Source organism: Podarcis muralis, chromosome 2 (assembly GCF_964188315.1).
Source record: "Podarcis muralis chromosome 2, rPodMur119.hap1.1, whole genome shotgun sequence".
Lineage (NCBI taxonomy): Eukaryota > Metazoa > Chordata > Lepidosauria > Squamata > Lacertidae > Podarcis > Podarcis muralis.
Window position 1 is genome coordinate 122482474 of NC_135656.1, and position 27656 is coordinate 122510129.

At 45.0% G+C, this 27656-nt stretch overlaps 2 protein-coding genes across 2 annotated transcripts in view; both read right to left on the bottom strand.

The window, feature by feature from the left end:
* Positions 1-6870, bottom strand: part of LOC144326660 (uncharacterized) — a 37430-nt gene extending 30560 nt beyond the window's left edge. Inside the window, exon 1 of the mRNA XM_077923338.1 lies at positions 6817-6870. The gene's annotated coding sequence lies outside the window, so the exon portion shown is untranslated. The remainder of the gene's footprint in view (positions 1-6816) is intronic.
* A 9438-nt stretch (positions 6871-16308) lies between these two features.
* On the bottom strand, positions 16309-25017 carry LOC114592555 (vomeronasal type-2 receptor 26-like). Its single transcript, XM_077923435.1, has 5 exons — positions 22362-25017; positions 21292-22098; positions 19518-19745; positions 18954-19080; positions 16309-18561 (listed from the first exon to the last, which is right to left on the bottom strand). The coding sequence occupies exons 1-5, from the start codon at positions 22674-22676 to the stop codon at positions 17651-17653; spliced, it is 2388 nt and encodes a 795-aa protein (XP_077779561.1). The 5' UTR covers positions 22677-25017; the 3' UTR covers positions 16309-17650.
* Between the last annotated feature and the right edge of the window lie 2639 nt (positions 25018-27656).

Here is a 27656-nt window from a genome sequence, read left to right on the forward strand (position 1 = left end):
GCTTGGGACCTGGGACACAATATACAAATAGCAGATTGGGAGAGGTTATGGAAAACAGATTTGAAATTTATGGCACGTTGTTCACTGACATAAAATTATATGAAAATGATGTACTGGTGGTATTTGGCTCCAAACAGAACGAGTTCAAATACCTGCTGGAAGTGTAAAGAAAAAGAAGGTACCTTTAATCATATGTGGTGGATGTGAAAAGTAACTTAAAAATTTCTGGGAGATGATATATAATGAATTGGAAAAAATGTTTAAAATAACTTTTGTTTAAAAACCAGAAGCCTTCTTATTAGGAATTACAGTTACCGAAATACCAAAGGACCAGAAAAGATTGTTTATGTATGCAACAACAGCCGCACAGATGCTACTAGCCCAGAGATGGAAGAAACAACCCTGACCAGAGAAGAATGGTAAACCAAGTTGATGGACTATGCTGAAATGGCAAAAATAACTGGGAAGCTCAGAAAGCAAGACCATTGTAAGCAGGTTAAAACATTAGCAGGATTTTAACCACACTTGTAAATTAAAGGAAAGTATGGACAATTTGGAAAGACAAAATTTGGACAGTCTTGATTTGCAGGTTTGATTTGCAGATATTACCACTAGGACCTATGGAAGAGATGGGGGGAAGTCAGGAGATTCAGCGTAATTTTGGCATTTGAATCTTGTATTGCTTTTTGTTGTATGTTTCTTTCTTTATTTTAATCAAATAAAAAAATTTAAAAAACAAAATCAAACTGCTAGGTTGGCAGGAGCTGGGACAGAGCAATGGGAGCTTGCCACCGTTACATGGATTCAAACCGCCAACCTTCCAACCAGCAAGCCCAAGAAGCTCAGTGGGTCACAGAGCCACCCATGTCGCCAGAGCTGTGTGTTATCGGCATACTGGTGGCCCCTTGCTCCAAAACTCCTCAGGACCGCACCCCATGACTTCATATAGATTTTAAATAGCATATAGATCTTATATAGCGCTGGGGAGAGAACAGTACCTTCCAGCACCCCATAGCACAAATGCCGGGGTGGGGGTGAGGAGCAGTCATTGAGTGCTATTTTCTGGACGTGACATTGAAGATATGAACAGAACCACTGTAATATGGTGCCTCTGACACCCATCTCACTAAGTCAGTTCAGGAGGATACCATGATTGACGGCATCAAAATTTAAAAAAGGGAAACCCAAATGATCGCAACATGTCAGGGAATAGTCTAAAGACGAGGACTGGGGAATGCATTCTATGGCAGACTAGTTTCCTCTCCGATGGAGAGATGGAGGGGAAAAGTCACACACCCCCAACCTGGTCCATGTCAGTTTCTGCTTGTTGCCACTGTGCAGTGCTTGGAGTCACAAGACTCTGTTTTGCATCCCAGAGATTCCATACTGTTGGAAGTCTCATGGAAGATGGGAGACGGATGTCATGTTTACTGGTTTCCTGTTCCTTTGCTGTTCAGTTGCTCTCTGCTTTCACAGAGAGAGCATGTATATTTCTTTTCTGTCTTCGTAGTTAGAAATAAAACGCTCTTTGCAATGTAGCACATACAATCTCAGCTCCTTCCCTGCGAGCTGGATACTCTGCGTAATGGGGGAACGTGCTTGGAGCCTCATCAAAGGCTCAGGTCGTTAATCACAGACTCGACCGGAAGAGTTGCTTGGTCGAACGCAAGTCCGACAGTCCACAGCATGTTCAGAAGCAGAGAGAAAAAGACATGATTGACGGCATCAAAAATGGCAACCCAAATGATCACAACATGTCAAGGAATAGTCTAAAGACGAGGACTGGGGAATGCATTCTATGGCAGACCAGTTTCCTCTCCGATGGAGAGATGGAGGGGAAAAGTCACACACACACCCTTGTTCACAGCGTGTTCAGAAGCAGAGAGAGAGACAGGAGCTGAACAGCTGAGGGAGGAGTTGCCCAGGTACGAGATAATGACAAGGGAACCCGAAGGGAGGAGGCAGCTAGTTGAGATGTCACTTGAGAGTGTGGAACCCCCCTCACCACAGACTCGGAGGTCTGAACATATCAGAGAGCAAAGAAGTCAGAGGGAGGGAGGAACTTCCCATTGGCACCTAAAATGCTACGGAAGTCGGAAGGAGGATTTAGAGCAGCCAACTGCCCTCCTTGCAGACAGCTGTGTATTTCTGCTTGCAACATGATGCTGTAATAAAAGGACTTATCTGTGATGTTACCAAAGGGAGAGAACTCTCCACGCCTGACACAACATCACTCTTCCCACTTCCTCTTCCCTTTACTTCTCATGAAAACTCAAGGGATTTGTCCAAAGTTCTCCTTTGAGTCCACTAAAATGGACCCCATTTTTGAGAGGAACATGAGGTGACATCCTGCTTCTGATTCAGTCAATGAATCAGTCAATCAAAAAAAAAAAGGCTCTCCACCTGATTCAAGGCTTCTCCAGACACCCTGCTGATTCAGCATTCATCCTGATTTACTTGATTATGTGGTGCTCTTTAATAATAATAATAATAATAATAATAATAATAATAATAATTTATTTATACCACGCCCTCCCCAGCCAATGCAATAATAAAAACAAGTTGAATGAATACAACTTAAAAACAAGATTAAAATACAACATTAAAACCGTAAAACCTTAAAATGCAAAAATGCAGCCTCATCACAGGAGGAGAAAGGAAAAAGAAAGAGGGGGAGGGAATCAATTTTTTTTATTCAAAGTTATAACAAAACATATTTTCCAAAAACATATCCTTATTCCCCCCCATTTTTCCTCCCCCCTCCAAAAATCCATCCCCCCACCCCACCCGACTTACCTCAGTTCCAGTCTTTGGTTTCTCCAATAATGCTATTTTCTGCATGTTACAGAGTTGTATAGATCCTCCAACTGTTTAGCTAATTATTATCAGTAAAAAAAAAATAAAAAATTGTGGATGTTTATTCAAAACCTGCCAAAGAGTCCAGTTCGCTTTGTTGCGTCTTCAAATACTTTGTGAAAGGTTCCCATTCATCCTTAAAGTCAGTTATCCTTGTCCCGTAGCTTATGAGTCAATTTTGCCAGTTCTGCATAATCCATCAATTTTTCTTGCCATAATTCTTTAGTTAGGATTTCTTCAGTCTTCCATCCTTGTGCTACCAGAACTCTTGCGGCCGTTGTCGCATACATGAAGATGTTTTTCAACTTTTTTGGCAGCTAACAAGCAATAATAGCTCAGGGCAGCTAACAAGCAATATTAAAAACAAGTTGAATGAATACAACTTAAAAACAAGATAAAAATACAACATTAAAACATTAAAACCTTAAAATGCAGCCTTATCACAGGAGGAGAAAGGAAAAAGAAAGAGGGGGAGGGAATCAAATTGACTCCAAGCCAAAGGCCAGGCAGAACAACTCTGTCTTACACGCCCTGTGGAAAGAAATCAGATCCTGCAGGGCCCTGGTCTCATGAGGCAGAGCGTTCCACCAGGAGCTGAAAATATAGTTGAAAAGGCCCTGGCTCTGGTTGAAGCTAAACTAACTTCCTTAGGGCCCAGGACCTCTAGGGTGTTGCTATTTATGGACCTTAAGGTCCTCCGTGGGCCATACAGAGGCGGTCCTGTAGGTACGAGGGTCCTAGGCCGTGAAGGGCTTTAAAGGTCAAAAGCAGCACCTTAAATCTGACCCTGTACTCCACTAGGCACCACTGCAGCTGGAAAAGCACTGGGTGAATATGCTCCCATGGCAGAGACCCCGTGAGGAGCCTCACTGAAGCATTCTGCAGCCGCTGGAGTTTCTGGAACAGCTTCAAGGGCAGCACCGAGTAGAACAAATTACTGTAGTCAAGCCTGGAGTTGGCCGTTGCATGGATAACTGTGGCCAGGGCGGGGCAGGAAAGGTAAGGTAAGGGAACAACTGCTTGAATCCTTTCTGCAAAATATTGACTACCTGGAGGCACACTCTGATTTCATAGGTTCCAGTTGCCCCCATATGCCAGGACCATGAACTTAGGTGCTTCTCAGTTGAAGCTGATGCTGAAGTCCTGACTGAACATGAGTATGCTGCATCTGAGAATGTTATGATTGTGCAAAGTGACATTTAAAAATCCAAACCTACAAGGGGGTAAATAATGCAGCTGGCTGTAAACACAGCTGAAACGCAATCTCATGAAATGTTCATGACGGTGAAAGTTGTGGTCACAGTTTCACTATGGTGTCAGTCCACCTTCAGTGAGGCTGACGGGCCTTTGCTCTCTCCCACAGGTCGCTAATGGAAGGTATTTAAGCATCTCAGGGTGGACTCATTTTATTTTCTGTGCTGGAAACAGCTGAGAGTTTAGATACAGCAAGAAATAGAAATGTTTTCATTCAATGTAGGGAACTTTTTCATTCCAGTGGCTATAATGGGAAATTCTGAAATGTCCTGTCCTTCCTGGCTGCCATTTGTGAAGTCAATCAGGACCCCAGGCTCTTACCCAATGTCACCCTCGGCTATGTCATCTATGACCATTATTCTAATGCAAGGAGGACTTCTGATGCCCTGCTAGACCTGCTCTCTACTGGGCACGCAGACATTCCAAACTATGACTGTGGGAAGAGGAATAACCTGTTGGCTGTTCTTGAAGATGCAGAAGCTGATATTTCTAGACATATGTCACCTGTGTCAAGCATCTACAAAATCCCACAGGTATGGCTGGTTTGGTGTTAAGACGGAATTGTGCTTCTGCCATGGGCTTTTCATTCTTTCCTTTTTGGACTCTCCCAAAGGTGAGGGTGGGGTGGAACCTGGAAGCAGGAGCACTCAACACTGGTGTCAAATGCGCTATGCCACCCCACCACTGCTTTTAAAAACCATGTTCCTTGTTTACAATGCATTCAAAACACAGTTTTTTGAGTAATGTAGCCGAGTTCCTAGTCTAATATTCTGGGATGTGATTCAGTCCCACAAAATATTGAGAGTCTGGAGGCATTCCTAGAAGACCTCCTCCCGTTCTACACGGTCAGCATTTTGTCTTGTTCTTTGTGTTCTTTGTGTGTGGGACTGTAGTTGGTCAACTGTCTGAGATTTGTCCTGGAACGACAGCAAAGCACTCACCTCTCCCTTTGCATCCTGGGCAAGTTATGGATATACTGTTCCGACTCTTCATGATAAAACCCAGTTCCCCTTTTTTCTACCAGATGGCCACAAAAGTAGATCCCCAGAATCTGGGGATTGTCCAACTGCTCCTGAACTTCAGATGGATGTGGATTCCCATATTGCATGGAAAAGTCCTTAAAACAATAACAATAATTGATTTATACCCCGCCCGTCTGGCTGGGTTTCTCCAACCACTCTGGGTGGCTTCCAACAAAATATTAAAATACAATAATTCATCACATATTAAAAGCTTCCCTAAACAGGGCTCCCTTGAGATGTATTCTCAAAGTCAGATAGTTGTTTATTTCTTTGACATCTGGTAGGAGGGCATTCCACAGGGCGGGTGCCACTACCGAGAAGGCCCTGTAACTTCACTTCCTGCAGTGAGGGAGCCAGCAGAAGACCCTGGGAGTTGGACCTCAGTGTGCAGACAGAAGGATGGGGGTGGAGACACTCCTTCAGGTATACTGGGCCAAGGCTGTTAAGGGCTTTAAAGGTGAGCACCAACACTTTGAATTGTGTCCAGAAACGTACTGGGAGCCAATGTAGGTCTTTCAGAACCGGAGTTATGTGGTCTCAGCAGCTAGTCCCAGTCACCAATCTAGCTGCTGCATTCTGGATTAGTTGTAGTTTCCAGGTCACCTTCAAAGGGAGCCCCACATAGAATGTGTTGCAGTAGCCCAAGCAAGTTCTCAACACCAGCCCGCCCCCTGTCACCCAAGAACAGCACTTCTGTCTTGTCAGGATTCAACCACAATCAGTTACCTGCCATCCATCCTCCAACCGCCTCCAGACACTCACACAGGACCTTCAGCGCTTTCACTGGTTCCGATTTAAAAGTATCATCCGCATACTGATGAACACCCAGCCCAAACCCCCTGCTGATCTCTCCCAGCAGCTTCATATACATGTTAAAAAGCATGGGGGAGAGGATGGAACCCTGAGGCACCCCACAAGTGAGAGCCCAGGGGTCTGAACACTGATCCCCCCCACCACTTTCTGAACACGGCCCAGGAGGAAGGAGTGGAACCACTGTATAACCCTCAGCTCCCAGCTCCTCTAGACAGTCCAAAAGGATGTCGTGGTCAATGGTATCAAAGGCCACTGAGAGCTCCAGCAGAACCAGGAAACAGCTTTCACAGTTGTCCCTAGAGCGCCGGAGATCATGGACCAGCACAACCAAGTCATTTCAGTCCCAATATGAGGCCTGATTACCAATTGGAAGGGATCCAAATGGTCCCCATCCTCCAGGCATGCCTGAAGTTCTTCAGCAACCTCCTGCTCAATCACATGAATTTCTTCAAGGGAAGCTAGACGCCTCTTGGAAGAGAAGCTGTTTCCACATTTCTAATATGCTTCAGTACAGTGGTGCTTCAAGTTACAGACGCTTCAGGTTACACACTCCGCTAACCCAGAAATAATACCACGAGTTAAGAACTTTGCTTCAGGGTGAGAACAGAAATTGCGAGGCAGCAGCGTGAGGCCCCGTTAGCTAAAGTGGTGCTTCAGGTTAAGAACAGTTTCAGGTTAAGAATGGACCTCCAGAACGAATTAAGTTCTTAACCTGAGGTGTCCCTGTATGAGTTCTTTGATGGTAGATGAGACCTGCCCTCTTTCTGAAGCTCTTTCCACATTCCAAGCACTGATAGGGTTTCTCTCCAGTATGAATTCTGTGATGGGAAGTGAGACTGCTGCTGTGACTGAAGCGCTTTCCACATTCCACCCCCAGGCAGCTCTTGCAAGAGAGAGAGGGAGACGGAAGCAGCCCCTCCGCTTGCATAGTTTGGGGGTACTCTTGGATACGCCTTTGTCACTAGAGACCCACGTGTCCTCTAGGGCTATTTGTGAACAGGAATAGCCTGACCACTGGAGCACTGGAAAACTTGGAGCTGGACTGCTGCAATGCACTCTTTCTGGGGCTGTCCTTGGGTCTGGTCCAGAATCTCTAGTTGGTGCAAAATGATGTGGCCAGATTGTTCTTGCGAGCTTTTGGTCAACCTCTGGGTTTCCTAAATGCATTCCTCCTTGGTTCCTGTTTATTTCGCTTAACCACGTATGCATGCTCAAGTAGGAAATAGTTTCTTTGTAGTTTCTTTCTCTGATCTGACTTTGTCCCACGTGGGGGATTTTTTGAAATGCTCAGTGGAAATCTGATTGGTTCTTACAATAGCTGTGTTAAGAGTTCTTTTCTTAATAAAAGGGACCTGGGCCAGGGTGTGGCAGATTATATTATTGGCATTTCCTCCCGGAGTCTTGCTGGCCAAGCCTCGTGTGTATTTTATTAATCAGGGTCCAATCCTTTCCTTTAAAAAAAAATATATATATTTATTAAGAATTTAAAATTTACAGAAAAACAGAAAAAGAAGAGAGAGAAAAAAGAAATTAAACAATACAAGTCAACAAAAAATAAAAAAAATACAAAACACACAATACATCAAAACAAAAAAAAGAACAAAAGAATTAAAAACAAATCCAATATTCCCATATCTTTATCTTTCATTAACTTGTTTCATCGACCTCCTCACACCTTCCTTTTTTGTATTCTAATTATTAATTATCTCAGCAAATCCTTTCCATCTTTCACCATATTCTGCCATTTAATTGTCTTAATTTATTTTAACTTTTTCTTACCCTAAAAAGCCCTAAGACTTAAAACTTATTTGTACATAAGAAGAAGAAGAAGAAGAGTTTGGATTTGATATCCCGCCTTTCACTCCCCTTCAGGAGTCTCAAAGCGGCTAACATTCTCCTTTCCCTTCCTCCCCCACAACAAACACTCTGTGAGGTGAGTGGGGCTGAGAGACTTCAAAGAAATGTGACTGGCCCAAGGTCACCCAGCAGCTGCATGTGGAGGAGCGGAGACGCGAACCCGGTTACCCAGATTACGTGACTACCGCTCTTAACCACTACACCACACTGGCTCTCCTTATAGCATTTCTACTAAAGCCAAATAGTTTCATTCCAACATTTTTCTAACAGTCATTAATTTTACATTATTTCTCTAAATGAGTTTTTAAACTTTCTTCCAATCTTCATCCACCGTCTCATCTTCCTGGTCTCGGGTTCTGTCAGTCCTTTCTGTCAATTCCATCTAGTCCATCAACCTGGTGATCTTCTGTCCAAGGCTCTTAGCTCTTTTCCATGTCCCTTCTGAAGATCTTCTTTATATTTATACCTACACTTTACTTTGTCTTTTGCTGATCTTGTTCTTAATTTCCTTCCTTTGCCACAGAGGAGTAGATCTCAGGGGGACTCCAACCTAACAATGTCTTTATCCCTTCTCGGCAGGTCGTCCCATTCTCCATGGTCAGCACTAAAATTCAAAAGATATTTCAAGGCATGCTTCAATGTCCCTCCAAAGTTAAAGGCCCCCACAACTCCAGTCTCCCCCTGGCCCAGAACCAAATCCCAGAAGTCAGAACATCCCTCCATAGGGGAATCTATCCAACTTCCCATCTCCAGTCCAAATGGGACTCCATCTCTCCAAATCTGGCCCACTCCAGATTCGGGCATCAGAAACAACAGCTTATGTTCCTGCTCTCTCCACTTGCATTACTTGAGGTTCAACAACAACCTCCTCCTTTATCTTCTCCACAGCTTGCCCTATCAAAGCAGATTCCTGGGTCGGTTCCTGAGAGGTTTCTATATAGGTATTCAATGTTTGTCCAAAATTTTCAGTTGCAGTAGTCATCAAATCCATCTTCTTATGAAGCTGCTCCAACAAAGCACTTGTCCTGCAAAAAGCAGAGACTAAGGCTTCCTCCGCCCACATTCTTGTCCAAGGTCAATGTCTAGTTCTCACGATCTTTAATCTCTACAGCTGGGGAGTTCCCCAGGTCCACTCCAACAGCAGTTTCAAAAGCTCCCTCTAGAGGAAACAATTTCTATTTGTATCCGTCCTTTTGAAAGCAGATCCGGCAACAAAATTACTTTCATTTTTCAAATATTTTGTTCCTTTTAAGTGCAAAAGGAAACATTGGAATCAATATGTTTCTCTTTTTTAACTATCTGTCAACATACGTTTCATTCACTGTCAATGAACTTTCCCAAAACGTCTGTCTTCTTGACAGCCCGTTCCCAGGTTCAAGACAGTAGAAATATATATTTCTTTACTCTCTCTCCTGCAGGCTTGAACAATCTAAGATTTCCCCCCTCTTCTCCTGCTTCCAAGGGGGGTTTAGTAATTTTAGCCGATGGAAATTTAGTCCTTTACAAAAAACTTTTCAGACTTTAGCTTGCGATGTCTTTGCTTCAAACTATTTACAAAAGCGGAAGGCGGACTTCCTGTTTAGACCTTCCCGCTTCGGTGCCAAATTACGAAGTTTAATAATCCAATTTTCCGTTCTACTCACGGGTACTTGTTTAAAGTCCAATTGTCCACAGGAAAAAGTCAGTGCTCTCCGGCAACAGCAATGCGGCTTCACTCCGTGAAAAAAGCAGTCGATTTGAAGCACCGCGCCGCTCACCCCACGTCGCTCCGGATCCCCGAAACCAGGTTTCCCCGCGAGTAGGGGAGGCGCAAAAGGTGCCAGCTGAATCCCACGTCCACAGGCTTCTCCCGCCTGTGGTTTTTAATGGTTATCTGCCTCGCCGTGGCGGTCAGGACCCTAATTTCCACGAAGCGGATTCCTCCCGATCAGAGGAAATCCGCCATTTGTGGGTGGCGCTAAGCAGGAAGTCTCAGGGTCCAATCCTTTCCTTCACCTTATTAGGTTAAACGAATAAAAAGGGCCACAACTTTATTGAATACAGCATGTGAGAGGTATTGGCTTAGGCATTGGATAAAACAACAGGAAGGGGTGAGTCTAACAAGGGTTAACCACCAGTAGGAGGAGCCTGTGGATGCAAATACAACTGTAAGCTCCCCCTGATGTCACCGGGGGTCATTCCATGGCCCTAGCCACCACAAGGGCATCGGACAGGATCCACAACCGCCAGATTCCTTTACCGGAATATCCATAAAGTGCAGAGGTAGGCGATGGCCACACCCTGCCCTCCAATACGCAAACATATTCCAATGCCTAACCGCCAATATCCAAAAAGTTGTGACGATTTGCTACAAGGTAGGTGAAAAACCAAGTGGCTGGTGCCAATTAGCCAGTTGGGCAACCAAGGCGACCAACCACAGGTCCATAGCAAGGTCAAGAACCAAGCTATGGTGGGTGGGTGATCTGACAAAAACCAGCAGCGCAATGAAAGGGAAGCATTGCCGCGGCCACATTTGAGCGGCTAAACCCCACCCCCAAGCCTCCACCTGACAGGTTGGCTACCAGGGGGCGTGATGTGGCAGCCGGGCCAGGTGGGCAGGTGCCGGAATGCCCCCTGCCGACACGGGAAACAGCTCCCGCTCACAACTCCTCCCCTCTGTAAGGAGGAGAGGCTTTCTTAAATTGTGGTGCCCAGAACTGGACACAATATTGTAGGTGTGGTCTGACCAAGGCTGAATAGTACTGCTCTATTTAGCCTCGGTCAGCAGACACATGGAATACTGTGTCCAGTTCTGGGCACCACAATTTAAGAAGATTGTATGTGCAGAGAAGGGTGACCAAGATGATCAAGGGTCTGGAAACAAGTCTCAGGAACGGTTGAAGGAGTTGGGTATGTGTAGCCTGGAAAAGAGGAAACTGAGAGGAGATGTGATAGAGCACCTTCAAATATCTGAAAGTCTGTCCCATGGAAGATGGAGCAAGCTTGTTTTCTCTTGCTCTGGAACATAGGATCAGATCCAATGGATTCAAGTTCCAAGGAAGGAGATTCTGACTAAATGTCAGGAAGAACTTTCCGACAGTAAGAGATGTTTGACAGTGGAACGGACTCCCTCACCTTGGAAGATTGTGGACTCTCCTTCCTTGGAGTGTTGGGACAGCCACCTAACATGAATGCTTTAGTTAAGATTCTTCCATTGCAGGGGTTTGGACTAGATTACTCTCCTGGCCCTTCCAACTCTATGATTCCCTGAACGAACTAAGCCCACAAAGGATGGAAAAAAGTTTCAGTGATAAACAGAAATCCTACTAGAGAAGAAGAAATCTTCAGAAGGATATTAGCGTAGAAAATGTGGAAGATTGTTCAGGTAGAGAGCTCATCATAGGGACATCAGCGTAGAGAGAAAAGATGCCTTACTTATACATTGTTTTTTATAATAATAGTAATTATTTTTATTTATTTATACATACATACATACATCAGGACGCGGGTGGCGCTGTGGGTTAAAGCCTCAGTGCCTAGGACTTGCCGATCGCATGGTTGGCGGTTCGAATCCCCGCAGCGGGGTGCGCTCCCGTTGCTCGGTCCCAGCGCCTGCCAACCTAGCAGTTCGAAAGCACCCCCAGGTGCAAGTAGATAAATAGGGACCGCTTACTAGCGGGAAGGTAAACGGCGTTTCCGTGTGCGGCTCTGGCTCGCCAGATGCAGCTTTGTCACGCTGGCCACGTGACCCGGAAGTGTCTCTGGACAGCGCTGGCCCCCGGCCTCTAGAGTGAGATGGGCGCACAACCCTAGAGTCTGTCAAGACTGGCCCGTACGGGCAGGGGTACCTTTACCTTTTACATACATACATACATACATACATACGTACATAAAGGTAAAGGTACCCCTGCCCGTACGGGCCAGTCTTGCCAGACTCTAGGGTTGTGCGCTCATCTCACTCTATAGGCTGGGAGCCAGCGCTGTCCACAGACACTTCCGGGTCACGTGGCCAGCGTGACAAGCTGCATCTGGCGAGCCAGTGCAGCACACGGAACGCCATTTACCTTCCCACTGGTAAGCGGTCCCTATTTATCTACTTGCACTTAGGGGTGCTTTCGAACTGCTAGGTTGGCAGGCGCTGGGACCGAACGGCGGGAGCGCACCCCGCCGCGGGGACTTGAACCACCGACCATGCGATCGGCAAGTCCTAGGCGCTGAGGTTTTACCCACAGCGCCACCCGCGTCCCTACATACCGTATTTTTCCCTCTATAACACACAGATTTTTTCTCCTAAAAAGGAAGGGGAAATGTCTGTGCGTGTTATGGAGCGAATGTGTGGTCCCTGGAGCCAAAAAATCAGACAAAAATCAAATCGCGAGTCACGGAGAAGGGAAACCTGAAAAGAGGAAGTGGCTGCTTTCCTGCATTCTGCCTCAGGGTCTTACTGCCCACCCTCCTCTGTTTCGTTGCTGTGTTTGCTCAAACGGAACAAAGAGCAGGGAAAGCCCCTCCCCTCCAGGCAAGCAGAGGGGAAAGCAGAGTCGTTCCTTCTAATTCCTCTCTGTGCTCCGGTGCTGCGTCTAGGGACTAGCAGGCAACATGCAGGTGGGGGGGGGGGGAGAGAGAGAGAGAGAGAGAGAGAGAGAGAGAGAGAGAGAGAGAGAGAGCTGGCTGGTTTGGGTGCTTGGGTGGGGGGAAACTTTTGCCTTTCTTTCCTCCCTCCCGTTAAATCCCTCTCCTGCATTCTTAGCCAGCTGCTTCTCTGCACACCCCTCTCATGCTCCTTTTCCCTTCTTTGTTTTTCCTTCCCTCCCCACTTAAAATGTGGTTACAAAGCATGGATCCACATGGATCCTCAGGATCTTTGCATTGGGTCACCCCAAATTCACCATCAGATCACATAGCATGTCCATGGCTACAGCCTGCCCCCCAAAAATCACGCACCCACTGTTACCTGGGGCTGCAATGGTGCAAAAACATGGTTAAAAAGCATGGATCCACATGGATCCTCAGGATCTTTGCATTGGGTCACCCCAAATTCACCATCAGATCACATGTCTGTGGCCACAGCATGAAGCACAAAAATGATACATCCACTGTTTCATTCAGAATGTTTTCCCCCTTGTTTTCCTCCTCTAAAAACAATGTGCGTGTTATGGTCAGGTGCGTGTTATAGAGCGAAAAATACGGTACATACATATCCCGCCCATCTGGCTGAGTTTCCCCAGCCACTCTGGGTGACTTCCAATCGAGTGTTAAAAACAATACAGTGTTAAATATTAAAAACTTCCCTAAACAGGGCTGCCTTCAGATGTCTTTTAAAGATAAGACAGCTACTTATTTCCTTCACATCTGAAGGGGAGGCATTCCACAGGGCGGGCGCCACTACCAAGAAGGCCCTCTGGTTCCCTGTAACCTCACTTCTAGCAATGAGGGAATATTTAAAGATGTAATTCAAATACTTCATCATTGATTCCCCCTCTCCTTTTCCTTCCAAGCTGTTGCTGTTAGAGATGCATTATATGTTACCGCTGTATGAGAGATAAGCAGGTCATAACTTACGTTATGAAATTCTGTATTTTAGCAAGGATTTTTTCTTATACGGGTGGGAACCATCGTGTGAGCGATAGATTGACGTGTGTGTGCAACCCACACGTCATTTTCGGACCCAGAAGACAAGGGGGTTCAAAATGGGCTTTTGCGTGACTGCTGCTGTGCGATGACCCAGAATGCAACCCCTGTGCAAACGACGAGTTGCCCGTACTTAAGTTGTGTGGTATTGCAGAAATAAAGTTCTGTTTGGTGGGGATGACTGCAAATGCTTGGAGTTCTTTGTAAACCTCAGAGAATGCGCTAAGAGACAAATCTTTTGTGATAATTCAGATGGTGCAGAAGGTTCAGTTAGTGGAGAATGTGTCTGGTAAGAGGGAAGATGGCCTTGGGGATGCGGAGATCCAAGCATGTCAGCGTGATCTCAGGACTGCAATACCTCAAGGACAGCCTCTTCCCATATAAACCTACCTGGACCCTGAGATCACCTTCTGAGGCCCTCCTTCGTGTGCCTCCTCCTCAAGAGGTCTGTAGGGTGGCAACATGAGAACGGGGCCTTCTCTGCAGTGGCTCCCTGTCTGTGGAATGCTCTCCCCAGGGAGGTTCACCTGGCGCCTTCATTATACACCTTTAGGCATCGGGCAAAAACCTTCCTCTTTAACCAGGCCTTTGCTTGACCTGACTGTACCCTTTTAAAATGCGGCTCCTTTCGGGGGATGGGTGTTATTGGGTTGTTGTTTTTATTCTGGTTATATATGTTGTGATCTTTTCTGTGAACTCCGCTGAGACCTCTATGTATACAACGGTAAATAAACTCAATCAATCAATCAATCAATCAATCAATTTCTCCTTGTAAAGGGAGTGGGTTTCATGAGTTCACAGTGTTCAGATGTAGGTACTCTATGTAGAGCGTGTATATATTTGCACACTTCCTGAAATAATATATTGGTCCTGACCCTAACGAAGGTGCATTGCTATTTAAAGTCCAAGCTGACCTTTCCACCCTATGCTGGCCCATGTCAAAACAGGGCAGCTGCTTCTCTGTGTTCTTGCAAACATGTTTTCTCCAGCTCTGCATCTGCTCCTCAAGCCACAGAGAGACTCCAGAAGGTTGCCAGGGTGATGCTTCCCCGCCTCATAAATATTCTTATTTTTCCCAGGGATTTCTCCAGGGATTTCTCCAGAGATTCATAATTTCTCGCACTGAGTCTGAAAAGTTTGGTGCATAAAATATCCCCTGTCTTGTCAATTCCCTAAACAGCTGCAGACAGTGAGAGGGATAGAGCAAAAAGCCTACATCACAAATGAAAAGTGGCTAGTGCTTTTCCTTCTTTCCCTCGTGCTTTTAGGACACTCCAAACGGGCTAGTTTTAAATGTCACCACAAACATATTTTTGAGGGTGGCAGGTTGTGCACAACCATCTCATCCCCCTGCAATCCCAAGGGTTGTGTTAGAGCCCACCAACCTTCCAGGTGGCCCCTGAAATCCTATTTTGGTTTAAGAGAGGGATGAAGCTAAATATTGTTTTCAGGGTGGGTTGCTTGAACCCCCTATGTGAATTTCCTTTTGTTCTTGATCACAAGGAATGGGTTTCAAGTCCCCCTGACCTATGTGGCCCCTTCAGCCCCCATTTTGGTTTAAGGGTCCAATGAACCTGAATGTTTTGCTTGGGATGGGCTGTGAGCACTCAACACAACCAACTCATCAATTCTTTTCTTTTAATAGTTTTTATTTGATTTTACAAGATTATAACAATACAACCATACATATCTATATTTAAAGATCTCTCCAAATCTTTGGACTTCTCACCTTCCCCTCCATGGGTTTTCAACTGCATACTGTTCAATAGTCAATATTTTACATCACTCCGTCTTCTCCATAGCAACTGCTACATTACAAGTGTTATTGCAATCCTGCTAATGTTTTCATCTGCTTACAGTGGTCATCAACTCATCAGTTCTGATCAGGAGGAATGGGTTTTGATTTCCCCCAATCTTCCACATGCTCCCTGAAACTCCCCCCTTTTTTAAAATTAAGGGCCCAATGGAGCTAACCATTTTTGTGGGATTCATGCTCTCTATAAGCGTGGTCTGTTGCATGTCCCCACAGCCATCTATGGGTCCAAGAAACACAAGGGTCCTGAGCACAAGGACCATAAAGTTCCCACACCACTTTGATTGCGCTGCGCACCCTGATTGCTTCTTGGTGTCTGGAGTACGGATGGCTCCCGCCTCCCGTGATTCTCCAATACAGTTTTCGGAAGTTCCAGGCAGCTGTAAAAGTTCTAAACAGTTCCATAAAGTTTTAAAAAGTGCTAATACTTATGAGTAGTAATGTTACAGATACAGTGATTCCAACTTTACATTTTGGGGTGACCTTTTTTCACAACTGAGAAGAATTAGTCCCCTTTTCAGTATTTCTAAGCAAAAGTTCATCCCATTACAATACAGGGAGTGGGGTTTGTTTGTTTGTTTGTTTGTTTGTTTTGTTTTTGAAGTCAAAAAGTTATAACTCTAGTCCTGTCAGGAGTAATCATGGACCAATGGTACCAAATAGTATGGGAAACAGCCTACTAGAAAAATTAACCAATAAACTGAAACTGACATGGGGAGAAATAGAAGAAGACACCTTCACCCCTGTATGGCTCCCCTTTATCACACACACAGCCCAACAAGACAATGACAAAAGCCCACCAACAGCATACAAATCAATATGGCTAACCTGATCCAAAACACGCACCCACCCCACTCACACACGAAAACAAAGACCACCACAGCCAACCACAAATGAACAACCACACCCTAGGCCAACCCCAACCTCTCTCACCACCAAAGGAACACAAGAGAACCTGCACAAGCAATGCTGACACCAAACCCTACATATAGTAAGTAAAATAGAAACATCGCCACCCAACCCCAACCCCACCCATCTTCTCCCTCCCCCCCTCTCCCCCTTTTATTCATAATGTCTCAACAAATGAAAATGAATTGTAAAAATGTTACATGGGGGGAAAATACGAGAGAGAGACATTGCACACTTTTGTAAATCATCAAATTTTTAATAAAAACAACCCCACAACATTCCCACCACTGTGGAAATGTGCGCCAGGAGCTCCGCCCTCCATAATATGCTCCCTTCTTACTACATTCAGTGGAAACATTCGAGGATTTTTATCAGGAAGTGAAATGAAACGGGGGCATGGGGGAAATTGAAATATTTTTTGGGGGTGGGGGTTAGTGATGACAGTTGAGCGGGTAGGTTTCTGGCCAAATGTGGACCTAGGTCCCTGTGTATATGGTCTGAAGGCGCAAAATGTTAACAACACCTTTGCTGAGGCTGAAGAGAATAAGCAGAGGCCTAAATATAGGACAACTGGCTTATTACACCAGAAGCTTAACATGAGTCAACAGTGTGATGCAGCAACTTTTTTATATATTAAATAATAATATTGATTACCCTCCCTCACTGTAAGGTCCCTGCATGGCTCACAACATTTTAAAATACAGTATTGAAAGGTTTGTTTTTTAATTATACAATTAGGAAAAAAATAGAACAAATTTTAACTCTAATAGTCTGCTTCAACAGAAGTATAGTGTCCAGATCAAGGGACGTAATAGTCCCACTCTATTCTGTCTTGGTCAGACCACACCTGGAATACTGTGTCCAGTTCTGGGCACCATAAATTAAGGAAGATATTGATGAGTTGACAGGTATGGGGTGAAGGGTGACCAAGATGACCAAGGGCCATGGAGGAATGGGGGAGACCACCTCTCCATCCTGAACCTCCCAGGGAGGAGGAAGAGGAAGAAAGTATAAAGGGAAGTCACAGTTCAGAGGCAGATGAGGATAAAAGTTGGGAAATCATGGGAGAGCCAGAGCAACACCTGGCTGACACGTCATTAGAAACCATTCTAGACCCACCATCTTCCAGAACCCAGCGAGCCTTAAAAGTAGGAGAGCAAAGAGCTCAAAGACAAATGGTACTTAGCAGCACCCACAGAGGAGGTGATGACGAATGAGGAAGTGAGAGAGCCGGGGGCTGAAGATTCACTTGGAAAAATAACAGGAGTGACAGTGGACATCCTTGTTCCATTCCAAGAAAAATTACAAAATTTTGGTAATGGGAATTCCCTGTGATCTATGTGATCTATATCTTCCAAAGTATTAACAAATTTTCAGCCAAATCCAAATTTCATAACTACTTCCATTAAGTTGGTTGGTTCTACATGATCAAATGAGGGTAATGATTTTTTAAATTGAAACATCAATTTTCAAGAACATCACTTCTCTACCTTCTTGAAAAATAATATTTTAAGAATCAGATGCTATCTTTAGTTTTTGCTGTCAGGTGCTCCTTTGCGTTCAGATCAGGTCTCAGAAAAATAATGTAGCATTTGGGAATGAAGATGCAGCCCAGGAGCCCAGCACTGGAGGCCAAGATGGAAAAAACCTGAACGGCTACCATGTATTTCCCCTTGGTGCTCTGGTAGGTGGGCACAAAGGACACCCAAACACTGCAGAAGACCAGCATGCTGAAGGTGATCAGCTTGGCTTCATTGAAGGCCCCAGGCAGCTTCCTGGCTAAGAAAGCCACCGTGAAGCAGATGGCAGCCAGGAAGCCCATGTAGCCAAGGGCACCATAAAACATGGCAACAGACCCTTCGTTGCATTGCAAGATAATCTCCCCAGGCTGGGAGCTTATGTCAGAGTCTGGGAATGGTGGAGAGATCCCCAGCCAGATCATGCAGATGACAACTTGGACACAGGAACAAGAAATGACAATGGAGTTGGCCAGACTCTTCCCCAGCCATCTCCTCACCCTGTTCCCTGGCTTGGTGGCCAGGAAGGCCAGAACCACAGTGATGGTTTTTGCCAACACAGAAGAAACAGCAACAGAGAAGATGATGCTGAAGGCTGTTTGTCGGAGAAGGCAGGTCCCTTTCCTTGGCCTCCCAATGAACAGGAAGGAGGACAAAAAGGAAAGCAGGAGGGAGATGAGGAGGACGTAGGAGAGGTCCCGGTTGTTGGCTTTTACTATGGGAGTTTCGCTGTATTTAATAAAGATTCCTAAATTAAAGCTTGTGGCTAAGGACCCCAGTAGGGCAAGGGAAAGTAGGACAATCCCCAGAGATTCTTCGTAGGCTAGGAAGGTGACATGCTTGAACACACATTGATCTCGGTCCTTGTTTGGATGCTGATTTTCTGGGCATTTTTTGCAATGGTCTGCATCTGCGAGAGAGAGAGAGAGAGAGAGAGAGAGAGAGAGAGAGAGAGAGAGAGAGAGAAATGTGTACTACTCTGGATTCAGCCAAGCCCTGAGCAGTATCTAGCCTCTGGGGAGGGATTCAGTTGTAGACCAAGTCAGTCTGGGACAGCCACAGATCACTACAGGTATTTAATTAGGTTTTTCTAAACATTAGCTCTACCCCGAAGAAATTTGGGACAGATTCCAGGGCTGGAGATCCCCAGCTTGGCCTCTGGCAGGTTGGGCTGCTTGGAGCCCCCTATACCAGGGCCAAAAGGAGGATCAGGGGTCTGTGCAGAAGTCTAATATCTACCCTAGGTCCATACTGAACCCTTCTCTCTTCCCCAAGGCCAGCCTTTCCCTTGGAGTCACCCACCTTCCTGAGTGGAGATGGTCCTTTCTGCACAGGGAAGACATTCATAACAGCAAAGAGGCTTCCCTTCCTGAATCACCTTGACGGATCCAGGGCGACAGCTTTCCACACACCTGGAAGTAGGAAGGGTCTAGGCACAAAGACGAAGAGCATCAATGAGAATTGTTGTTTGAGGCATAGTATCTGCTGTAGCATCTAGACTATAGCTTGAAACTAAGCATTTCCCATCACTGTCCATTTCATGAATTATTCATGATTAAATTCAGAAAAAAACAAAGGACCTCCATTAAATAAAGTTCTGTATATGGGCCATGAGCTATTCACTACTAATAAAATACATGCAACAAGAGAAAAGCAAGGAACCCCCCTTTCCCCATTCACACAGTTTAGCAGGAAGCCTCCTTTGGCACCCAGCTGAGCAGAGGATCTGTAGGAACTATCTGGAACAACAGCCCAGTGCTGGAGTTGACAGGCAAGTGAGGGCAGCAGCCCACAGAACAGGGAGCACTCATTAGAGCTCATAGAAAAGACAGCAAAATGACAGGCATGATTCCCACTCCCCGTCACCTGATTGAGCCACTTGGGCCACACAATGGCCTCCTGGTCGATGGTGCACTTCAGGTCTGGGGATCCCTGTCTGTCGATACTCCCAAACTTCACTCTGAGGACGGATTTATTGGGGAACACCACCCAGTTCACAATGTCCAAGTCGGCTGCCAGCTCCCCGTTCTCATCCAAATACACTCTGTCCATGGAAGAATTATAGAACTGGGTGTTTCCTAGGAAAGGGTGGAGCTGGAACAGAAGCAAAGATGAGAGCATTTAGAATAAAGGGAAGCATAGGCCCCTGTTTTGCTAGCCCAGAAATGGAAAGTCAGCGAGGTCCCAGCTAAAGAGGATTGGCAGCTTAAGTGGACAGAATATACAGAACTTCCAGATTTAACATACAGAATAAGAGAGCAAGAAGAACATACATTGAAAGAAGAGTGGAAAGCATTTATTGAATATATGGAAAATAACTGTATACAGCTGAATATACGGTGGCAGCATTAAGATAAATTCAACCACGTAAATAATGTTTGATGGATGTAAAAGTAGAAAACTGATTTGAATGGTTATAGTAAAATATACAGGGATGTATAAATGAACCATGGAAAGAGAAGAAGGGAAGTCATCGGATATTTCAGAGTTTGTAAAATGTTTATTTGGAATTGTTAGATTGAAAATTTAATAAAAATTATCTAATAATAATAATAATAATAATAATAATAATGGAAGCATAACGACAATCCACTTCCCCTTTGCTTAGGGCTGGTTGCAGACTCAAATAGTAATGGAGAGATCTTGTCACTTTTGGTTCATACGGTTTTCTCTCTCACACACAACCCCCAATCTTAAATTCAGTTCTCCACATTTCTGAAGCATTTTTTAAATAATAATAATAATAGAAACTCATCAGAATTTTTCAGCATTTCTGTGTCATTTTCTCCTATTAAGCATGTTTTCTGAAGGATGCTCCCCCCTTGGATTCTTTCAGAAAGAGTGAATTAGGTTCGTTTTTCCTTTCAAGGCAAACTGAATGAAATCTCCAATATGGGCTTCAGCAGGGAAAGGCAGGAGCTTGGTGGAGGGAGCAGAGAGCCAGAGCAGAGTCAAGCGGGTGTCAAAGGAATAGAGACTAGAGACAGCCTGGTCAATGTCATCTCCCCTGCCAAAAATAATTCCAACTTGTGAGGAAAGGAGAATTGGGCACATGATGGGAGCAGTTGCTCGGGGGGCTGTGCAAGGAGGCAAGAATAAGAATAGCAAAAAGAAATGAAAAATGTATATGTATTAAGGAAGGTTTAAAATGGAAAATGGGTAATGTGTTTTTCTAAAGGGCTCCGGGCTCTTGCTGAGATTAAGATTAACTAACTGGTTTAACACGTTAGTGTTGTAACCTTAGATCATGTGATGAAGGTATTGGATTGCAATATCTCCTTTTTGACGGGAGTTGCCTTTTTGTCTTTGGCTCCAAAACTCAAAAGAAGCTCTCCAGAAGGTAAAGCAAACAGCCTGGAGGCTGAAAGGCAGGAGAAAGAGAGAGATGGGGGGTGGGAGAGAGAGAGAGATCCCGAGCCTGTGCTGGACAGAATAATGTTCTCATTCTGTTATAAAGAGTTTGTGAGTAAAGAGTGAATAATATTTCTATGCGCCTGGACAATAATTCATTTCCAAAAGGAAACGAATGCTTCCTGTTCTTATGCTTCCAATAGTTTCAAACTGCACAATATTCAATATCTGCAACACTACAATTGATTGTCATGCTCAGTTGAGATGTCTATGAAGGGAAAGAAAATACCTGCCATGGCTGTAGCCTTTGAAGTCCCATTCTCTCAGTTCCCCTCTGCTTAGATCTAGATGAATATGCAGCATTTAAGGCACGAGCCACGGCTTGCACAGTGTTGTAGATCCTGTAGCTGTCTAGAGAGAGGATTCTTTCCAGATCATCTTGGGGAAGCCTCTCCAGCTTCTCTCTCTCTCTGCATCTTGTCCGGCCTTTCACTGAGAATGCATGCTTTGAATAGAAACAATTAAAAGCACCATCCCAAAACTTCTTAATACCAAAGAAAAAGGTTGGAAAATCACCGTATTTTGCCCCTTTACTTTTCTCAGTGAAGAAGGAAAATATACCATGGATGTGTTGGAAAGATATGTCATTATACATCAGCTCCAGGGCGACATCCCACAAAACTGTTGTGATGAAGATTTTCCCAGCAATGGATTTCATCAATATGTCAAAAAACAGTTGTATAAATTGTAGTCCATTTAAGAAAAAAGACATTTCCCCATAGTAAACAAATACATGCACTTGCCTCCACTTGCGGAATGGAAGACGAGGCATGTGTACTCCATTTGTATTCGGTCCTTGGATGCTTTGTGAGATGACAACACAGACACCGCTCTTGATGAGCACGGGTGTCAAGCTCTTCAGGAACCTCTCTCCATTGTCAGTGTCTGGTGCAAGGAGGCCAATCAAGGTCCATCGGAAGTGCTGGAGCAGCTTGACAATCCCTGGGTACAGGGCTTCTTCTTTGGGGACCATCCGGTAGAAAAAAGGGAAATGCCTCTTATCATTCAGAACATGAGAGACAAAAGCATAAGTGACCTGGGAAGAGAAGGAAGATTTGGATCTGGTTTGATTTTTTGATTTCAGATCAAAGCCTAAATATTTCTAAGCCCAACATGAGATTGGGAAGGTCTTAGGAAGGAGGAAGGTCTAGTGCAAGGACCCTTTGGTGGGAACAGTGATTTCCTTGAAGGTTGTGGCAGCTGTAAAGAAGGCAAATTTGATGCTAGGGATCAACAGGAGGGTAGTTGAAAATAAGACTGCCAATATCATAATGCTATTATACCTCTCTCCATTCCTACCTGTGGGATTTTATAGATGCCCAACACGTTTGAAATCTGGATGGAGTTTTGAGAGTCGGACCCTTCGAGAACAGCCAGTAAGTTCGTCTGTTTACCACAGCTGTAGTTTGGAAAGTTCAGCTGCCCAATGGACAGCATGTCTAGCAAAGCATCATAGGTCACCCTTCCATCAAAAAAGTTCTCATGGATGCTGTAGCCCAGGGTGATGTTGGGTAACAGCTTTTGATTCTGGTTGATCACTTGAATGGCATACAAGAAGGAGAGGAGCTGCCAGTACTTTGTGGGTCCTTTCCTGGGGGGAGAAATTATATACATGCCAACACTGTCCAAGTGATATTTCTGTTCTACCTCTAATATTCAGCGCTACCTCTCTTTCAAAAAAAATCCTGCAGAATCCGCCCCAAGGCTCATCTGTTCCAGCATTCTTAAGGCAGCCAACCAGATGCACGTGCAAAACTGAGAAGCACAAGAACTCTTCCCCTACTTGAGATTCTCAGTTACTGGTACCCAGAGGCATAGTGCCTGTGACAGTGAATGGAGAACATAGCCATTGTGACTGGTAGCTGCTGAGAGCCTAATCACCCCCAAATTTATCTGCCATAGGGGTCTTCTTATGTTCTTAAAGGCAGGTACAAGATCATGAGAAAGGCCCCAGAAAGTAACTGGAGATGAGTTAGAACTCATGGAAATGGTAGCAAGTGGAACACCAGTAACTCCATCCCCACAAAAGGTCTTACCAATAAAAGCTGGTGGAAGGACATTGGCTAAAGATATGAGGATGAAACACAGTGTTTGTGGGAGAGATGACCCCACTGATGAGGTGGTCTCCTGGCCTGAAATAATGAGGTGAATCTATCTCATCCCTTTCCAAAGACAAGAGGCATTTTGTCTTCAGTTTCCCACAGTCCCCATAAGGCAGTAGAAGCAGTAGAATGAGGACCATCTTTTTCCTCCCAGGAACGAGCACCTCCCTTACAAAGAATTATAACTCTTTTGTTGTGGTGCTTGCAAGATGCAGTAACTTTCTTCTCACTAACGGAGCCCTACAGAGGGATCACATCTGAAGTGGAGAGAAGTCAAGCCAACCTCATTCTGGTGCAGTTATCATTTGTCCTAAATCTCAGCCCCCCCAAGTTTTGGGTGGCTCAGGAGGCATATATCTGCCAGACCTTTCTGCCTCATATCCATAACATCATATTTAGTGGACTCAAATGTGATCTTTGGAAGCAAAAAAACCACACACACTATCATTTTGATAATTATATGGAGAAGAAGTACCACTTCTGCAAGTTCCTAGACACTTTATGCAGCTCCACCTGCAACTGCAGGGCTGAAGAAAAACATGTTTGCGAAAACTCCAAGATCTGCCTCCAAACTGTGAGATGCAAATGCCAAAGATTGGTGGAAAATACCAAGATTAAGAGTTAGAAGTTACCTGAACTATCATACGTGAGCTCTGGCAGAATCCCCCCCCCCCCACACACATTAATGCTAACACAGGATAGGGCTATTCTGATGAATTTGAGAGGTGAACAAGGAAACTGAAATTTCACGTAAAGACAGAGGCGATTCAGCAGATTTTTTTTTGTAGGTTGTTTGTTTTTGTTTTTGTTCTTGTTTTTATTATATACTTTTTGGTCTTATCCTGTATTTTTATGCTGTGAACCACCCTAAGATCATTGAGTGAAGGGTAGTGTACAAACTTATTAAAGAAACAGACAAACCAACACTTGGAATTCCAAAAAAGCTTTCAACAAGGTTCCTCCTAGGTAAGCTTAGTAGTCATGGAATAAGAGAAGAGGTCCTCTGGTGGATCAGGAATGGAAGTTGCAGGAAGCAAAAAATAGGTTTATGTGGATAGTCCTTCAAATGGGGGTGTGTGGTGCCAGATGTTCTTGACCAAAATCTCGCAGGGACAATCTGGCCACATCGTTTTGCACCAACTAGAGATAGTGCACTAGACCCAAGGGCAGCCCCAGAAAGCGTGCGTTGCAGCAGTCCAGCTCCAAGTTTTCCATTACTCCAGTGGTCAGGCTATGAGGACACGTGGGTCTCTAGTGACAAAGGTGTATGCAAGAGTACCCCCAAATTATGCACTTGCTCCTTTAGAGGTGGAATCATCCAAAGAGCCTACAAATTGTGTGTCAAGCTCCTGTGTTCCTGTCACTCCCTAAGTGATGAAAACCAGACAAGACAACAGCATAACATTGGGTCCAAATGAGCCACAACTCTATTGATTACAGATGTGAATGTAATCGGCATTGCGTATAGCCACTTATTCCACCCCAGTCTACCTGCTGGGGGTGCATCTAAGGGTAATCCACACCGGCCCCCCATGACCTACATCAAGTAGGGGTTACCACCAAGGGGTCCCTGTTAGAGGAGTGCTACGGCCCTAGCCCCCACCTGGGCATCCAGACAGAAGCAACTCCTCACAGATCCCTTTGACAGGATACCCTTAACCAAGAAGGGGCGGACATGGGAAACCAAGTTGATGGACTATGCTAAAATGGCAAAAATAACTGGGAAGCTGAGAAAGCAAGAACATTGTAAGCAGGTTAAAACATTAGCAGGATTTTAACCACACTTGTAAATTAATGGAAAGTATGGAGAATTTGGAAAGACAAAATTTGGACAGTCTTGATATGCAGGTGTAAATATTACCACTAGGACCCATAGAAGGGATGGGGGAAAGTCAGGAGATTCAGCGTAATTTCGGCATTTGAATCTTCTATTGCTTTTTTGTTGTATGTTTCTTTATGTTTTAAAATAAAATATATATATTTTAAAACAACAACAACATCAAACTGCTAGGTTGGCAGGAGCTGGGACAGAGCAATGGGAGATTGCCACCGTCACATGGATTCAAACCGCCAAACTTCCAAACAGCAAGCCCAAGAAGCTCAGTAGGTCACAGTGCCACCCATGTCCCTAGAACTATGTGTTAACGGCATACTATTATAGTTAATAATAATAATAATAATAATAATAATAATAATAATAATAATAATAATTTATTATTTGTACCCAGCCCTCAGAGCTGGACCTCAGTGTGGAGGTGGAGACGCTCCTTCAGGTATACTGGGCCGAGCCCATTTAGGGCTTTCAAGGTTAACACCAATACTTTGAATTGTGCTCGGAAACGTACTGGAAGCCAATGTAGGTCTTTCAAGACCGGTGCTATGTGGCCTCGGCAGCCGCTCCCAGTCACCAGTCTAGCTGCCGCATTCTGGATTAGTTGTAGTTTCTGGGTCACCTTCAAAGGTAGCCCCACGTACAGCACAGTGCAGTAGTCCAAACAAGAGATAACCAGAGCATGCACCACTCTGTGGACACAGTCCGCGGGCAGGTAGGGTCTCAGCCTGCGTACCAGATGCAGCTGGTAGACACTGCCCTGGACACAGAATAAACCTGCACCTCCATGGACAGCTGTGAGTCCAAAATGACTCCCGGACTGCGCAGTTACCTCATTCAGGACCAGAGAGTCCTCCACACCAGCCCACCCCCTGTCCCGCAAGAACAGTACGTCTATCTTGTCAGCATTCAACCTCAATCCATTAGCCGCCATCCATCCTCCAACTGCCTGGTGGCCACTTGCTCCAAAACTCCTCAGGACCACACCCCATGACTTCATATAGATTTTATATAGCGTATAGATCTTAAATAGTGCTGGGGAGAGAATAATACCTTGCAGAACTCCATAACACATATACCGGGGTGGGGGTGAGGAGCAGTCATCAAGCGCTTCTTTCTGGACATGACATTGAAGATATGGACAGAACCACTGTAATATGGTGCCTCTGACACCCATCTCACTAAGTCAGTTCTAAGTCAGGAGGATACCATGATTGACGGCAAAATTTAAAAAAGGGCAACCCAAATGATCTCAACATGTCAGGGAATAGTCTAAGGACGAGGACTGGGGAATGCATTCTATGGCAGACCAGATTCCCTCCGATGGAGAGATGGAGGGGAAAAGTCACCCCCCACCTTGTCCATGTCAGTTTCTGTTTGTTGCCACTGTGCAGTGCTTGGAGTCACAAGACTCTGTCTTGCATTCCAGAGATTCCATACTGTTGGAAGTCTCACGGAAGATGGGAGACGGATGTAATGTTTACTGGTTTCCTCTTCCTTTGTTGTTCAGTTGCTCTCTGCTTTCACAGAGAGCATGTATATTTCTTTTCTGTCTTCGTAGTTAGAAATAAAACACTTTTTGCAATGTAGCACATACTATCTTGGCTCCTTCCCTGCATGCTGGATACTCTGCGTAATGGGGTAACGTTCTTGGAGCCTGATCAAAGGCTCAGGTCGTTAATCACAGACTCGACCGGAAGAGTTGCTTGGTTGAACGCAAGTCCGACAGTCCACAGCGTATTCAGAAGCAGAGAGAGAGACAGGAGCTGAACAGCTGAGGGAGGAGTTGCCCAGGTACGAGATAATGACAAGGGAACCCGAAGGGAGGGGGCAGCTAGTTGAGATGTCACTTGAGAGTGTGGAACCCCCCCTCACCACACTCGGAGGTCTGAACATATCAGAGAGTAAAGAAGTCAGAGGGAGGGAGGAACTTCCCATTGGCACCTAAAATGCTACGGAAGTCGGAAGGAGGATTTAGAGCAGCCAACTGCCCCCCTTGCGGAGAGCTGTGTATTTCTGCTTGCAACATGATGCTGTAATAAAAGGACTTCTTATCTGTGATGTTACCAAAGGGAGAGGAGAACTCTCCGCTCCTGACACAACATCACTCTTCCCACTTCCCCTTCCCTTTACTTCTCATGAAAACTCAAGGGATTTGTCCAAAGTTCTCCTTTGAGTCCACTAAAATGGACCCCATCTTTGAGAGGAACGTGAGGTGACATCCTGCTTCTGATTCAGTCAATGAATCAGTCATGCAAACAATAATGCTCTCCACCTGATTCAAGGCTTCTCCAGACACCCTGCTGATTCAGCATTCATCCTGATTTACTTGATTATGTTGTGCTCTATAACAACAACAACAACAACAATTAATTTTATTTATACCCTGCCCTCCCCAGCCAAGGCCGGGCTCAGGGCAGCTAACAAGCAATAATAAAAACAAGTTGAAAGAATACAACTTAAAAACAAGATTAAAATACAACATTAAAACCTTAAAATGCAGCCTCATCACAGGAGAAAAGAAAAAGAAAGAGGGGGAGGGAATCAAATTGGCTCCAAGCCAAAGGCCAGGCGGAACAACTCTGTCTTACAGGCGCTGCGGAAAGAAATCAGATCCTGCAGGGCCCTAGTCTCATGAGACAGAGCATTCCACCAGGAGCT

Excerpts from the sequence above, each read along its gene's own strand:
- LOC114592555 (XM_077923435.1), bottom strand. The coding sequence starts at position 22,676 with ATGTATATAATTTCTCCCCCCAGGAAAGGACCCACAAAGTACTGGCAG. Across the intron at positions 19,746-21,291 it reads AAAGGCTACAGCCATGGCAG|CTCCACCCTTTCCTAGGAAA; the intron begins GTATTTTCTTTC and ends CTTCTGTTCCAG. Across the intron at positions 18,562-18,953 it reads GACCATCTCCACTCAGGAAG|ATGCAGACCATTGCAAAAAA; the intron begins GTGGGTGACTCC and ends TCTCTCTCGCAG.